The sequence below is a fragment of the Ammospiza nelsoni genome, chromosome 20, assembly GCF_027579445.1.
Source record: "Ammospiza nelsoni isolate bAmmNel1 chromosome 20, bAmmNel1.pri, whole genome shotgun sequence".
Classification (NCBI taxonomy): Eukaryota; Metazoa; Chordata; class Aves; order Passeriformes; family Passerellidae; genus Ammospiza; species Ammospiza nelsoni.
This window is the reverse complement of record NC_080652.1, coordinates 9,031,495-9,048,485: the sequence shown is the minus strand read 5'-3', so window position 1 is coordinate 9,048,485 and position 16,991 is coordinate 9,031,495. Positions and strand designations below refer to the sequence as shown.

Here is a 16,991-nt window from a genome sequence, read left to right as displayed (position 1 = left end):
CAAGCAGCAGAGCTCTCCTTAATCACCCACGTTCCTCATTAAGGCTTAATTACACACCTGATTTATCAACCTAAAAATGGAGGTTTTCACACCCCAAAAGCATCAACACTTCCCCCCAAGCACCAGAACCAGCTCAGCTTCCCAGCCCAGCCCTGGGATGGCCACCAATGTCCCCATGGCCCTGGGACAGTTTTGGGGAGCAGACAAGGGGCAGGAATGTGCCAAAAAATGCCCCCCCAAAGCTGTTGTCACATCCAGAGCTGGCTGTGCCAAGCTCACCTCCAGGTTTGCTCCTCCAGCACCCCAGAGTGGGGTTTGGCTTTGGAAAACACTGAGGGAAAACAGGATCCATGCGTTTCTCCTGTGGCAAGCACAGGCTGGCACCCAGAAAACAAAACATCACCCAGGGGAAGGAAAGAAGGACCAGAAATCCTTCCCAAAACTTCACCCAGGGGAAGGAAGGAGGACCAGAAAACCTTTCCTAAAACTTCACCCAGGGAAAGGAGAGAAGGATCAGAATCCCTTCCTAAAGCATCACCCAGGAGAAGGAAAGAAGGATCAGAAACCCTTCCCAAAACATCACCCAGGGGAAGGAAAGAAGGATCAGAAACCCTTCCCAAAACTTCACCCAGGGGAAGGAAAGAAGGACCAGAAAACCTTCCCAAAACTTCACCCAGGGGAAGGAAAGACGGATCAGAATCCCTTACCAAAACTTCACCCAGTGAAAGAAAGTAGGACCAGAAACTCTTCCCCAAACATCACCCAGGGAAAGGGATCAGAACCAAAATCCCTTCCCAAAACTTCACCCAGGAAAAGGAATCAGGACCAGAAACCCTTCCCAAAACATCACCCAGGGGAAGGAACCAGGACAACTGCAAGGCCCTTCCCAGGGAAGCTGCTGCATCCCTGCCTTGCACAGCTGGGATAAAATTATTTCCAAGATAAAATTCATATTTGACCCTCCAATCCATCCTTCCCTGCCAGACATTCCCTCCCTACCAAGCCAAATCCCATCTTTCCCCATTAACAGCTGCTCCATCCTGCTGCAAATCCCAATTTTGGGGTCACACTTTAGGGGTTGCCTTTGAGCTCCTGCTCTGGTTGTGGTGGAAAAAAAATCCCTCATTCCTTCCACTGGCTTGGATATTTGGGAGAAATGAGGGAAGGAGCACAATTTGGGAGAAATGAGGGAGAAATGAGGGAAGGAGTACAATTCCAGCATCTGGAAAAGCACAGGATGACATTTCCAACCTGTTGTAAACAGGGAGAAAAATTGTGGGTGATGTTTTTACCCTGCACACTGAGGAGTTAAAGGCACTGGGAGAGGAATGAGGGAAGGAAATATTTAGGATGCTGGAGACAAGGCAGATGCTGAGTTATCAGCATATTTTATCCTATATTTCAGGAAGATTGATTCCTGCATGGAGCATTTTGATGTTCTCCTCATCACTAAATAAACAGCACATAAACAACTTAGTGCTGGGCTTAAAATTGATCTGGGTCCATTTTTCTGTGCCCTCATTTTGAACCCAGAGGGAAGGGAGATTTTCCATAGCTACAGGAAAAGAAATGTTGTCTTTATAATGCAAAGAGATCACTCAGAGTGATCCCTTCATGAGCATGCTGAGAGAGCAAGGAGAAGGGAGAAATCATCCTATAAAATACAACACCAGCTGCAGGCAGCACTCCAAATGGGAGAGTTTGGAACCTTTTTTCTGGTTACTTCTGCCCAAAACCACCAGGACACGGATGCAGAAAGGATCCAGCTGTAAACCCATCACTGCCATGCACAAAGAATTGAATAATTTCATATCAACCCCAGGATATTACCCCAGGTAATATAAAAATCGTATCAACCCCAGGATATTACCCCAGGTAATATAAAATAATATTTTATATTATTTTTGTAAAATATAAAAAACTAATAAAAAAAGTAATATAAACCCCAGGTCAAATTCAGCTCCAAAGCAGCTCCTGCCTCGCACCCATCCCTTAACTCTGGGTTATTTCACCTCCAGGCTTTCCCAGTGATTATTCCCAACCAGGCCTGAGTTCCCAGAAGAATTTCTCACATTTTCCTGTCTCAGTTGATGCTGCACAGGCCTGCCCTACCTGTCTGCTCCAGCACTCCCTCCACTGCCATCCCTGGCTCAATAAAACAGGAAGGAAATTCCCCCCAAATTAATTTCTTTGGTCACTTTTGAGACTCAGCATCAGAAAACCCAAGTTCCGTTTCCCAGAAGCTCCCTCTCGTTTTTCACATCTATTTTTAGACTTTCCATTGACTAAAACTGAGTTTGGGCATTTTGCCACCATCAGAAAAAATCATCAACAAAGCCCCAAATCCCACCCTGGGTTTTTGAGCTGGAGCAAAGACTGGGGCAGATTTCACTTCCCCCAAAATCAGATTTTTCCATAAAAAGCTCCATCCAGGCCACCAGAATGGGGCAGCAGCAGAGGCTCAGCTGTTTGCAGGCTGGCAGGGACCGTGCTGCTAAAAGGAGTGAAATGTTTGTTCAGGGTTTGGGATTGGTGTCCCCAGGGCAAGGAGGGCCCCAGCCTGTCTGGCCAAGGCTTTGGAGAAGGGAGGGAAACCCTGCTGGGCTCTCAGCACCCCTCAGAGCATCTTTAACTCAGGCTCTGCCTCTCAGCATCCCAGGGTTTATTGGGGTGGGTTTTGATTCCCTTCAGCTGAGGAGCACAAAGTTCTTTATGGGCATTTCCACACCCAGACCAAGCTCTGGTTCCTATTTCACAGGAAAAATCTTGTTCCTATTTCACAGGAAAAATCTGGATCAGTTTGGTGTTATCCCCATTGCCATAAGAAATCCCACCCAGAACTGTAAAATCCTTGAAAAACTCCCAAAAACTCCCATGGGCAGCACAGAGAGGACTCCTGCAGAAATCCTAAATTTCCATGGCGTGCCAGCAAAGAGAGCAGCAGCAGGAGGAGATGAAGAAAGTTTTGTAATTTGGGAGTGATGCTGCCCTGCAGAACATCTTGAACTTGTGCTCTGTCACAGAGCATCCCAGGGATTATTGGGGTGGGTTTTGATTCCCTTCAGCTGAGGAGCACAAAGTTCTTTATGGGCATTTCCACACCCAGACCAAGCTCTGGTTCCCATTTCACAGGAAAAATCTGGATCAGTTTGGTGTTATCCCTGTTGCCATAAGAAATCCCACTGTGTTTTCCTACCCTGAATCCCACCCAGAACTGTAAAATCCTGGAAAAATTCCCCAAAACTCCTGTGGGCAGCAAAGGCAGCACATCAAGAGCAGCAGCAGGAAGAGGTGAAGGAAGTTTTGTAATTTGGGAGTGATGCTGCCCTGCAGAAACAACACTCCTTTAATTTGTGTTGAAACTGGGCAGCACAGAGAGGATTCCTGCAGAAATCCCAAATTTCCATGGGGTGCCAGCACAGAGAGCAGCAGCAGCAGGAGATGAAGGGAAGTTTTGTCATTCAGGAGTGATGCTGCTCTGCTTGTTCCCTCCCAAATCCCCAAACCAACAGAGGCTGCTCCCAGCCCTGGATCCACCCCAGCTCCACGTGGACCAGGGCAGTGCTGCAAGAGCCTGAGGCACAGCCAGGGAGCCAAAAATTCCCATTTCTGCCCAGCCAGGGGCCCTGGGCCAGGACAAAACTCAGGCTGAGCCTCAGATGGTCAGAGCAGAGCCCTGGGGTGGATTTCAGACTCACTGAGGCTGGAAAAGATCTTAAGGATCAGAGTCCAAGTAGAGTTCCCAGCACAGAGAGCACAGCTGGGTTGGGAATTTGGGGATGAGGGATTCAGCATCCTTAGGTGTCACTGACATATTTTATGAAAATCCTTTTGCTGGGATTTTTTCTTTTGAGAAGCTGGAAAGTCTCAGCAAAGAAATGCAAACAATAATTATTTGATGGTTGTGGAATGTGGTTTGGAGATGGTTTATTAACAAGTGCATTTTTGATTGGTTTGATGTTAATTGTTTTTATCTAATGACTAATTATGGCTTAGTTGTGTTGAGATTGTGAGTAATTAGGAATTTTTATTATTCATTCTTTGCTAACCTTCTGATGTCTCCTTCCTGTTTCTTTAGTATAGTTCTAATATATCATTTTCTTATTATATAATATGAAATGATATATGATATTATATGAAGTTACATGATATAATAGTATAGTATATATAATATATATAATATATTATATATATGTTTTATATAATTTTATATATTATATATAATTGTATATAATTGTATATAATTATATATATTCTATATCATTATATATAATTATATTATATATTATATATTATATATTATATGTTATATATAATATAACATATATTATATATTATATATTATATATTATATATTATATATTATATATTATATATTATATATTATATATTATATATTATATATTATATATTATTCATTACATATTATATATTATATATACTTTTTATATATAAATATATATATAAAATATATATACTTATATATTTATACATCTATATTTATATAAATATATATTTTTATATATTTATATTATGTCAAAGGCTCTGGAGCTCTTTCCTGGCTTTGCTCTTGTGTTTTAGGGCTGATCCTGCCCAGTCTTTCCCAGTTGCTGTGGGAATGTCTGGGCTTGGAGGAGCCTGTGCTCCTCCCTGCAGCCTCCCAGCTGCCTGATACAGCTCCTTCATTGCAGGGCACTGGGAAAAAATGGATTTTTGCAGAGCAGATATGGCCCTCATTGTTCTGCTCTTCTGCATCCTGCAGGGATTCAAGACTTGGAGGGAAAAAAATAAAAAATAAATAAAAATTAAAAAAAAAAAAACCAGAGCCAGTTTGGGTCTGTTGGCTCCTCCTCCCATCCCAGCTCCTGAGGTCAGCAGGGAAAGCATCCAAGAGCTGCAGAAAAGCCAGATTGTTTTAATTTAAACATTTGCAAGAGGCAGAGTGAGGGACTTTCTCCCCCCAAGTGCTCAGGACGTGCTGCTGTGCCTCTCCCCGTCCCGGCCAGCCCTGCTGAGAGAACATTCCTGCAGTTTTCCATCGCATCCCGAGTGCCAGAGGGAGAAACCCCCTTCCCTCTCAGCCCTGCTGCCTCTCCTGGAGCACAGACATGCAGGGATTGCCCTCCCTCTCCCCACAGAAAGGGAAGGATGGGAACATCAGGATGAGCTTTGGAAACCAGAGCTGATCCTTCCAGGAACCCCCCGGGGCAGCAGATCTGTGTTTGAGGCATGCACAGCCTCCTGTTTTCCAATAAAAACCCTCCAAGGGGCATTTCCAGGGAGGTTTGGGCGCTGCTTCAAGGATTCTCCCATGGAATCACACCCCAGCTCTGCTCCAACCATCTCCAACCTCCCCATTCCTCAGCAGAAATCCTATAGTTCCACGAAATACCAGCACAATCCCAATGTTCCACCCCACAACCAGGCACAGCCCCATAAAATCAGCTCAAACCCTCAATCAGCTCTGCTCCCACCATCTTCCTGAGGGATTTCTCATCCCTCTGCTGAAATCCTAAATTTCCATGGAATACCAGCACAATCCCAATATTTCACCCCACAACCAGGCCCAGCTCCCCAAAATCAGCTGCAGCTCTTGGTCAGCTCTGCTCCCACCATCTCCCTAAATTTCCATGGAATACCAGCACAATCCAAATATTTCACCCCAAACCAGGCCCAGCTCCCCAAAATCAGCTCCAGCCCTCAGTCAGCTCTGCTCCCACCATCTCCCTGAGAAATCTCTGCAGAAATCCCAAATTTCCATGGAATACCAGCACATTTCCAATGTTTCACCTCCAGCCAGGTCTACTCCACAAAATCAGCCCCAGCCCTTGGTCAGCTCTGCTCCCACCATCATCTCTCTGCAGAAATCCCAAACTTCCATGGAATACCAGCACAATCCCAATGTTTCACCCCAAACCAGCCTCAGCCCCCCCCAGATCAGCTCCAGCCCTCGGTCAGCTCTGCTCCCACCACCTCCACCCCCTCATCCCTCAACAGAAATCCTAAATTTCCATGGAATATCAGTACAATCCAAATATTTCACCCCAAACCAGGCTCAGCCCCCCAAAATCAGCCCCAGCCCTCAATCAGCACCACTCCCCTCTCTGTCCCAGCCCACGATTCCATGACTCTGCTGCCTCCCCAGCAAACCAGTCCCAGTTCCCAGACATTTGATACCCACTGGAATTCTGGTGGAATTTTTGGCCACCTGGGATCAAAGCTGAAGTGGCAAAATTCATTTGCAAAGTTGTTTAGGGAAATTAGCCCCCATCAGAGGGACGAGGAGCAGGGCTGGCTTTGGCTCCCTGCTGAAGGTGTGCTCTGAATGTGCACAATAAATCAGGATTCTGAAGCTTTCTCTCTTTTTCAGAGCAATATCTATTTCACACCAGCACGGTGATTTCAGAACTGAAAAATCCAATGGCTGGAAATCAAAAATTTCAATATTCCTCTGTACTTTTTCAGGGCTCAAATGATGCCAGAACCCCAAAGGAGAGCAGGGCAGTGTGCAGGGGGGTCTGTGGCAGCACACCACGATCCCAAATCACTGGGGCTGTTTCCTTGGCAGGACAGGGAACAGCAAGGAGCAAAATGGATAAACCCACAGGAAGGTGTAAAAAAGGAAACCCACAGGTACAGGAGCCCAGGATTTAAACCCCACCCTATTAAAAAAGCATTGACAAGCCCTGAATTCCTTCTGTGCCCTGCAATTCCAGCAGCAATCCAAGGGAAAAGCTGTGGCCATTCCCCTTGCCAGGGCTGTGCCAGTGCTTCCCCAGCTGTCTGGGGCTTCTTGGGGCAGGATTTGGGCAGGAAATTCAAAAAGTTTCATTTACAAGTGGGCGTGGGCATTAGCAGAGGGGAGGGCAGGGCAAGGGGCTGTGCTCAGGGTTTTCTGCTCCAGTCCTTCCTGGGATGCTGCAGGGAGAGATGGGGACCCCACCCCCCCAAATCCCAGCAGAATTTCAGGGATAATCCTGGAATCACAATGGTTTGGGTCCTTAAAGCTCATCCAGAGACATCTTTCACTGTCCCAGGTCACTCCAAGCTGGCCTTGGACACTTCCAGGGATGCAGGAGCAGCCACAGCTGCTTTGGTCACCCTGAGCCAAGGCTGAAACATCCCCAAAGGGAACAATTCCTTCCCATTGTCCCCTGGCTGTTTAAATCCCTTCCCCCTTTTCTTTCCCTGTGTCCTCTCCTTCTCTTTCAGCTTGATGAACACTGGAATTATCTTACCTTCAATTTATATTTAATACATTTATTATTCAATTTATCTCTTAGACTAATTATTAACACATATTTGCCCAAATCTCCCTGTCAGCTGGCAGATCCCTGCCTGCATCCAGCTGTGCATCTGCAGCCAGGGCCATGGGAATCCTTTCAGAATTAAATAAAGCAAAAAGTGGTTCTGGGTTCAGCTGCTTCCAGGCCCAAATCCCTCTCCAAGAGCACCTTCACCCCACCTGGCTCTGAGAGCTGAGGAGAGGTGGTTCTGGATGAGCAGAAGGAATTTCCAGGTGGATCTGGAGGAGTTGTTTCCTTCTGGGTGCCACTGGCTGTACAGGAGAGCCAGAGCTGCCAGCCCTCCCCAGGGCAGGGGTTGGATTGCCAAGCCCAGTGAGGAGCCCAACTTCTCCAGAGCATCCCCTGAATGTTCCCAGAAACTTCTCCAGAGCATCCCCTGGATTTTCCCAACATGGAGCCCAACTTCTCCAGAGCATCCCCTGAATGTTCCCAGAAACTTCTCCAGAGCATCCCTGGATGTTCCCAACAGAGCCCAACTTCTCCAGAGCTTTCCCTGGATATTCTCAGAAACTTCTCCAGAACATCCCCTGATGTTCCAAGCAGAGCCCAACATCTCCAGAACATCCTCTGAATGTTGCCAGCAACTTCTCCAAATCATTCCCTGGATGTTCCAAACAGAGCCCAACTTCTCCAGAGCATCCCTGGATGTTCCAAACAGAGCCCAACTTCTCTAGAGCATCCCTTGGATGTTCCCAGTAACTTCTGCAGAGCATCCCCTGGATATTCCCAGCACAGAGCCCAGTTTCTCCAGAGCATCCCCTGGATGTTCCCAACATGGAGCCCAACTTCTCCAGAGCATCTCCTGGATGTTCCCAGCCCAGAGCCCAACTTCTCCAGAGCATCCCCTGGATTTCCCACTGCAGCTCCAGCTGCCAGAGCCCAGCTCCAGCCCAGAAGGGAGGTTTGGAGTGGATATTGGGAAGGAATTCCTGGGTTTTTAGCTGCTTGGACTCTCCAGCAGATCCCAGCCAAGATTTCCTGTCGTTTTCCCTGGCACCAGCTGGAACACCTCGCCTGGAAGCTCCTTTTTCTCTCCTTTTTCCCATTTCTCCTGAGCAGAATGACACTTGTGTTCGCTGTGACTCATCTCCTTGACCTTTCTATTCACTTTTAATGGTGCAAGCTGGAAATAAGGGCACCCAAACAATGCTTGCATTATTCAGCTGGTGAACCACAGCCCTCGGAGCAGATCTCTCCCCTGCAGCACACAAGAGCACACACACAGTAGGTATCTCATTCCAGCACATCCAGGACGGGAAAAAAAATAAAATAAAATCCCACAAACTCACTGCTTAATTCATATTTGAGAGCTGAATGAGCTGCAGCAAAAAAAAAAATCCAAGTGTAAAACTGCAGGAGGATGAGAGATCCTGGGAAACTGGAGCGGCATCTCCAGGAATTCGGCTGCAGTGAATTCTTACTCCAGTATTGTCTTGGAAACAAAAAAAAAGGGGGTGGAGGGAGGAAAAGCAGAGGAGGAGAGGCCAGCCAGGCTCATGAGCTGGGCTGCTTGCTGAATTTCCTCAGCAGCTCCAGCTGACAGGCACAAGGAGCACAAAATCCGATTCCTAAATGTGACAGTGACGAGCAGGGACTCCCTCAGTGACCTCTCCTCTCCCACTCAGCTCCTTCCTGAGAGCTGAAAACTCCCCTCCTTTGCAAGCTGGAGCAGAAAGAGAAAGAAAAAAACAGTCCTGGATGCAGTTTGGTGAAAAGCTGAGCCCAGGAATCACTTTTTGCTTTATTTATTCTGAAAGGATTCCCATGGCCCTGGCTGCAGATGCACAGCTGGATGCAGGCAGGGATCTGCCAGCTGACAGGGAGATTTGGGCAAATATGTGTTAATAATTAGTCTAAGAGATAAATTGAATAATAAATGTATTAAATATAAATTGAAGGTAAGATAATTCCAGTGTTCATCAAGCTGAAGGAGAAGGAAAGGCCACCAAACATCCAGCACACCCCTCTTGAAGAAAACAACTCCAAATTTCCTCTACAGATCTAATTCAAAATATTCTGAGAGTAGCCAACAGAACAGCACAGTGGTCTTGGTATAATCTGTAAAAATCCTGTCCAGATTGAAATACAAAATCCAAATAAGCTCCTGGATTTGATGGGTGAGGAGCACTGGGGATGCCCAAGGAAGAAAAGTGTTTTTAAAGTAAAAAACATTATTAAACTTGAAGTCCAGTTCATCACCATCCAGCACATCCCCTTCCACTTGCACCCCAAAAAGGGGATTTTTTTCCAGTAAATGTAAGGGGTTTTTTGTGGCTGCCCAAGTGATCTTCTGCTCTAAATTTCATTTCTAGATCTAGTTCAAAGGATTCTGAGAGTAGCCAACAGAACAGCATTGTGGCCTTGGTATAATCTGTAAAAAACCTGTCCAAATCAAAATACAAAATCCAAATAAGCTCTTGGATTTGTTGGGTGAGGGGCACTGGGGATGCCCATCAGGAAAAAAAAATATCCCAAGGAGGAAAACCATTTTTAAAATAGAAAGAATCCATCACCAACACAACCTGAGACACAGGGATGGAAAGAGACTCCTGGAGCTGCTTGAAAACCCAGATTTCATTGGCACATCTGCAATAAAATCCTGTTCAAGCATCCCCTCAGGGCCAGGCTCCCCACAGGGATGCAGGATCAGCCCCCAGGCCATGGGAAATCCTGGGCTGGGACAAAATCCACAGCAGAGCTCAGGGATGAGCCCTGATGCAGCTTTTCCACTCACCCATCCCCAAACTCTCCTTTTTCTCTCAGGCTCATTACACAAACTCAAAGAAAAACTCTGTTGCAAATACATTAATACAACTTTCCTCCTTTTAAAAAATGACATCTCATCATTGTGAGAGCTTCCAGATGATGTTAAGAATCCTCTTGGCTTCTGGGAAAAAAAAAAAAACAAAAAAAACCAAACAAACAAAAAGAAAAAGAGCTCAGACTTGGAGCAACCGACCTCAAAAAATGCCTTTTGTGTAGTTCCTTCATTTATTTATTTTAGTTCTACAGATTTTCCAGACACGTCCACAGAGAAACCACGACATCATTTGGATGCTCCAGCCAGTGCTAGGCTGAATTTCAGGAGCCTTGGGACTTGCCAACAGTAACCAGTCCTTAATTATACCACGTTGCCAACCCAATTTTTTCCACATAACATTAAATTTCAACAAAATGTTTCCATTCTTTCATGTCTCAACCTTTTTTTAAAATTTTTTTTTGTTCCCCTGGTTTTGCTCATTCTTCCCATCCTTGGTGTTGCTTTGTTTCACACAAAGGTTTTCTTGTGTTTTGAAGGACTGAAAATTCAGTCCCAAACACATCAAATTTAGTAGGAAGAGTGAAATATTTGATATAAAGCGAGGCCAGGGTGGAAGTGAAGAAACTTCTCCAAAAGGAAGAAAGGAGGGAAAAGGAAAGGGAATTCACTTTATTTCCCAGAGAATTCCTCTCACTTTAACCAGCACTTCCCATTTACCAAAATCTGGGTATTACAAACTGACACTCATTCCCAAACAATATTTGATACTCTGCCATACAATATTTTATACTTCTTTATACAATATTTGATACTCTTTGTACAATATTTTATACTTTTCTCTACCAAGTGATCCATTTCCTAGAACATCCTGAGGATCAAACTCCGGCTAAACTCAGCATGCAAAAGGAGAGGTGGGTGAATAAAAACCAGAGGGGATGAAATTCCATTTTTTATCCTGGTGTCCCCTGTCCTGGGGATGCTCACTTTAAAGTGAATTCCCATGAGAGCAGAGCACCAGCTCTAAATGGAGCTGCTCTGCCCAAAGAGTCTCAGAGCCCCTTCAAGTGTTGAAAACAAAATTTGGATAAGGGAATGGCTTTAAAGTGATGGAAGGAAGGTTTGAAGTGGATATTGGGAAGGAATTCCTGGCTGTGAGGGTGAGGAGGCCCTGGCACAGCTGTGGCTGCCCCTGGATCCTTGGAAGTGTCCAAGGCCAGGTTGGAAAGGGCCAGAAAGCCCCTAAATGTCTGTGAAAGCATTCCCAGCTCTTTGCTCCCTGCAGGTTTCCTCATTTCCAGAGGCACTGCCATCCATCCATCATCCATCCATCCATCCATCCATCCATCCATCCATCCATCCATCCATCATCCATCCGTCATCCATCCATCCATCCATCCATCCATCCATCCCCCATCCATCCATCCCCCATCCATCCATCCATCCATCCATCATCCATCCATCCATCCATCCATCCATCCATCCATCCCCCATCCATCCATCCATCCATCCATCCATCCATCCATCCATCCATCCATCCATCATCCATCCGTCATCCATCCATCCATCCATCCATCCATCCATCCATCCATCCATCCCCCATCCATCCATCCCCCATCCATCCATCATCCATCCATCATCCATCCATCCCCCATCCATCCATCATCCATCCATCCATCATCCATCCATCCATCCATCCATCCATCCATCCATCCATCCATCCACCACCAACTCCAGCAATCAGGACACAAAAAGTAATTACTGCAAGAATTAAGGCCCAATTTTAACTGCCCAGCAGATAAACCCTCTGGAGTGAAGAGCAGTTTCCTGGAAAGCACTCCCAGACTTTTCCTGAAGTCCAGACAAAACTCAAAACATCCCTAAATGCCACTGCTCACTGTCCCACAGCAATTCCTGCTGCTCCTCTGGCTCAGGGCAGCAATCAAACCTAACTCAAAGCAGGAGTGAAGCAGATCCTGCCCTGGGGACAGGGATGGACAGACAGCACCAGGAGCTGAGCACAGCTCAGGGCAGAGGGAAAGCAGCCAGGGGTGACAGGGACATCTCTGTGCCACTCAGGGCCTCTGGGACAGCCACAAAATGGGAAAAATGGAAAACCTCCATCAGAATGAAAGCTGTGATTTGCTGAGGGTGCTTTGGGAATCTTTTCCAACCCCAGGAGTTCTGTGCTGACCCCTTGCTGCAGCCACACTCAGGGCAAAGAACCCAAATTAACTCAAATTAAATCAGGGCTGTCCCACCTCCACACCTGCAGCACTCACAGGGGGGAGAGCAGATATTTGAGTCCTCCCAAATCTGAGAGACATCAGCACGAGCCCTGCAGTGCCGAAAACCTGAAAAATCCATCTCCAATTCCAGATCCTAAAGGGCAGGGACAGCACCCACATAAAATAAGGCTTAGGGGACGCAACAAACACTACAAACAACACCAAGGCAGTTTTTAAAATTTAAACTTGCCATTAAAACTTGTTTTGGTCAGAGCCAGGTGAGTCCTCACTGCTATCCCTGTGTGCGCACCAAAAATCAGTGACACCCTAGAGGGTTTTGCCTTAGAGATACCCCAAAGAGATTAAATGGGACTGGAAATGGGAATGAAATGGGAATGAACAGGGAATGGAAATGGGATTGGAAATGGGAATGAAATGGGAATGGAAATGGGATTGGAAATGGGGTTTGGAATGGGAAAGAAATGGGATTGGAAGTGGGGTTGAGAATGGGGCTGGACTGGGATTGGAAATGGGATTTGGAATGGGATTCCTCCCATTCCCAAATTTAAAGAATTCCCTGAAATCAGGGAATGCTCAGCACAGAGTTTTCCTCCTGCCCCTGGAAGAACCAGACAAGACCTCTGCTATCCCCTCTGCTGTCCCCTGGCCAGGCTGGTCCCACAGCTTTTAAATTCCAAATTCCCATTGCAGCCTGGCAGTGCACTGACAGCACGATTCAGTTTTACAGGGGAAATTGGAACTGTCACCCATTCCAAACCTATAAAGTCAGATTTCTTGTAAAACAATATCAACACTTTTGATTGGAAAAGTATTGAAATAAACCTGTCTTTTAACTGGCTGGATAAAGATTTTTTTAGCTCTTTTAGGTGGCTGGGGAAGGGCCAAGGTAACAGGATACAACCTAATTTCCAGCATTTTTATTTTAGTTTGGATCCTCATTACTCTTTGCCACTAAAGGAAATTGCTGCATCCAAAAAAGTTTCACCCAGAAACCCGATTTAGTTTTTACAGGGATTTGTAAGAGCAGAGAGGGGCTCCAGCTTTGTCTGTGGGTTTGATTTTGGGGTGACATCATCTGTGCAAATATGGGAAAATCTGAGCTGGATGGGCAGTGGTGGGAGGCAGCTCTGACATTGTTATTTCCCTGTTATTTGCTGGAAATCCTCTGTGCCAGGTGCCATCCCACAGATTACAGGGAAATTTCACCTCTCCACGCAGAGAAACCAACTATCCTGAAACTAAAACACTCTCTGAGCTGCAATAAAACCAGAGACAACGTGGAAAAAATTAAAAAAAAAAAATAAAAAAGCCATCAAGACCATTAGTCAATGCCATCAGCAGCCCCAGTCTGGCTCCTCCCTCACCCAAATGATTTGATGTCCTATTAGGCGGCTCATTAGGAAAACTCAAAGCCTTTCACCACAAGAGTCATTCCTCAGAGCTGCACGCTGGCCCCACAAAAGCTCCCAGCCATCCTCTGCCCCCAGAACTCCTTCCAAAGTCACCTGGGAACTCCCAAAAGCGATTTGGGATTGTCTGGAGGATAAACACAGGCAGGGAAATGCCTGGGGATGCTCTGGGAGTGTTAAAGCCTCAGCAGAGGCATGAGTGAAAGAAACAAATTGTTGTTTTTCCTTTGGAACACAGCGGACTGGTGATAATTCAATTTCCAGCTGATACAAAGTACCCGAGCCTGACAAGAGGAGCTGGTGCCATTCCAACTCTCCAACATCCCAATCCCAAACTCGGGGATCTCCCACTGGAAATTCTCCTGAATTTCCCTGCAGGGATGTTCAGGACATTTTATTCATTGAGTTTTTTCCACCCTGCTCAGCCTTAATGGAAGCATTCCTCCGACGCCCACCTCTTCTTCCTTAAGGTCATTTGGAGAGGCCAGAAATGAAAATAATTGGCAAATCCCGCTGCTCGACACAGAGAATCCCACTGCTAACACTCAAACAAACGCTGCAAAAAACACGGAATTGGGGCAGGGAAGCTGAATCCCAGACAGCCCAGCTCTTCAGGGCACTTCTCGGCTTCTCAAGTTACCCTGAAGAACTCCGAGTTTTAACTTTGCACATTTCAAAACTCGGCTGGGCCAAACAAATCCTGCCCTGAAATCCAACACAAACAGAGCTCGATGCCTCCGAGTGTCCACCACAAACCGGGCAAAAGCTCTGCAAACACCCAGAAAACTCCTCCAGCACCCCACAAAAGGATTATTCTGTGATTCCCTCCACCCTGGCATTCCCCAGAAGGCAGAAATTTGGGAAGCAGAGCTCTGGAAACACAAAACTGCACGGCCCCGGAGGGAAGCAGAAATGTGTTCAATCCCTTTTCTGCACGGAAAAAAAAAAAAAAAAAAAAAAAAAAAAAAAGACATTCCAGTGGTTTTCTGTGCTGCTGCACATCTGGAGGCTCAGAGCTTCCTCCTGCTGCACTCAGCCCCGGTTTTGGGGGGAAACCCTGCGGGATTGGGGTTGGGGAAGGGGCAGAGAGCTTTGGGGTCCCCGGGCTGCTCCAAAGCTTTTGTGTCCCGAGCTTTGATGTGCGGATTCCTGCGGGACAAAAAAACTTTCTGCTCCTCAAGGAGGAGGAGGAACTACGCAAGCCCGGAGGTTTCCAGGGGACTAAATATACATTCACATATATATCCACGGCGAGAGAGAAAGAGCCAGAGCCTCCAGAAACTCATCCCCGAGTTTTCCCCCGGAAAAAGCAGCCCGGCAAGAGGCGGCTCTCGCTCCAAGGAAGGCGAATAAAGAATTGTTTTAAGTTTTTTCCCCTTTTACGGGCCCCCTGACAAATGGCATTCAGAGACTCGGGCAGCTAAAGGAGGTTGGGTGGATTTTGTTGGGTGGGTTTTTTTTTTTTTTTTTCTAATTTTTCTTTTTTTTTTTTTTTTTTTTTTTTCCTTTTTGCTGGAATGCACAGGGAGGAAGGGAAGCCAAGAGGGTTTTGCCCCCGCACCGAATCCCCCCTTTTCCCACTCCCCCACGACCCCGCAGCTTTTGGGGGGGCTCGGGGACCCCCCTTACCTGCCCGGCCGAGGGACAGGGCACCCAAGAGCAGCAGCGCAGCGGGCACCGAGCAGCTCCGTATCCAACTGCGCCTTTTCCACCGCGTGTGCGTATCCATGCTCCCCCCCCCCAAAAAAAAAAAAAAATACAATAAAAATCAACGGGGCACCAGCTCGGGACAGCTCGAAAAAGGGAGGATGAAAACAAAAAAAAAAAAAAGTTTAAAAAATTATTTTAAAAATACAAAAAAAATATATTTTAAAAAGTACAAAAACTGCAATCCAAGCTGTCTCTAGAGCAGGCGCTGAGCCCCCCCGGCAGCCCCCCCCGGGGAGCAGCCCTTTATAAAGCCATGGGGCGGGCGGAGGGTGCGGGGGCTCCGCCGCGCTCCGCTCCGGCCCTGCCTCGCCGGCTCCTCCGCTCAACTTTTCCCTTCTCTCTCTCCCTCCCCACACCGCCCTTTTTTCCCCCCTTCTTTTAAACCCGGGGCAGGAGTTTGTCAATCTCGGAGCGGCGCAGCAAATCAGGGCCGGGCGGAGCGGCCCCCCCAGCGCCCGCCCCCGCCGTGTCCCGGCCCCCAAATCTGATTTTTTCTTTTCTTTTTCTTTTTTTTTCCCCCCCCCGCTGGAATAGCAGCAGACGGAGGGGTTTTTTTCCGCCTCTTGCCGTCTCTCCTCGCTTTTTTCCCTGAGTTTTTCGGGATGGGCCCTTGTTGGAGCAATGGAAACTCAGAGTTTTAGATTTTCTGTGCTGTCCCCCCCACCAAGGGAACGCTGAGGAGGAGAAAGCTTCCAAAATGGAATGATAGAACTGAGATGATGATTGTAAAGTTGGAGTAGAAGTGTGTAATATTGCATGGTAGCAAACTAAAAGTTTTAAAATATATATATATATATATATATATTGTGTATATAGAATCTAGTTTTAGAATATATAAATTCATAGAATATAGAAAAGTTACAGAATATAGAGAACTTAAAGTTATAGAATATAGTATAGAGATTATGATTATAAAGTTTGAGTAAAAGTGTGTAATATTGCATGGTAGCAAACTAAAAGTTTTAAAAAATATATATATATATATTGTGTATATAGAATCTAGTTTTAGAATATATAAATTCATAGAATATAGAAAAGTTACAGAATATAGAGAACTTAAAGTTATAGAATATAGTATAGAGATTATGATTATAAAGTTTGAGTAAAAGTGTGTAATATTGCATGGTAGCAAACTAAAAGTTTTAAAATATATATATATATTGTGTATATAGAATCTAGTTTTAGAATATATAAATTTATAGAATATAGAAAAGTTACAGAATATAGAGAACTTAAAGTTATAGAATATAGTATAGAGATTATGATTATAAAGTTTGAGTAAAAGTGTGTAATATTGCATGGTAGAAAACTAAAAGTTTTAAAATATATATATATATATTGTGTATATAGAATCTAGTTTTAGAATATATAAATTTATAGAATATAGAAAAGTTACAGAATATAGAGAACTTAAAGTTATAGAATATAGTATAGAGATTATGATTATAAAGTTTGAGTAAAAGTGTGTAATATTGCATGGCAGAAAACTAAAAGTTTTAGAAAATATATGTTCGATATATAGAATATAAAGTTTTAGAATATGGTTTTAGAATATATA

At 45.4% G+C, this 16,991-nt stretch overlaps 1 protein-coding gene across 2 annotated transcripts in view; it reads right to left on the bottom strand.

Annotated features, from left to right (window-relative positions):
- COL5A1 (collagen type V alpha 1 chain) overlaps positions 1–15,706 on the bottom strand; it is a 133,127-nt gene extending 117,421 nt beyond the window's left edge. For both annotated transcript variants that reach the window (XM_059486138.1, XM_059486139.1), the window contains exon 1: positions 15,353–15,706. In XM_059486138.1, coding sequence (XP_059342121.1) covers positions 15,353–15,452 — 100 coding nt within the window. In that variant the 5' untranslated portion in view covers positions 15,453–15,706. The remainder of the gene's footprint in view (positions 1–15,352) is intronic.
- Between the last annotated feature and the right edge of the window lie 1,285 nt (positions 15,707–16,991).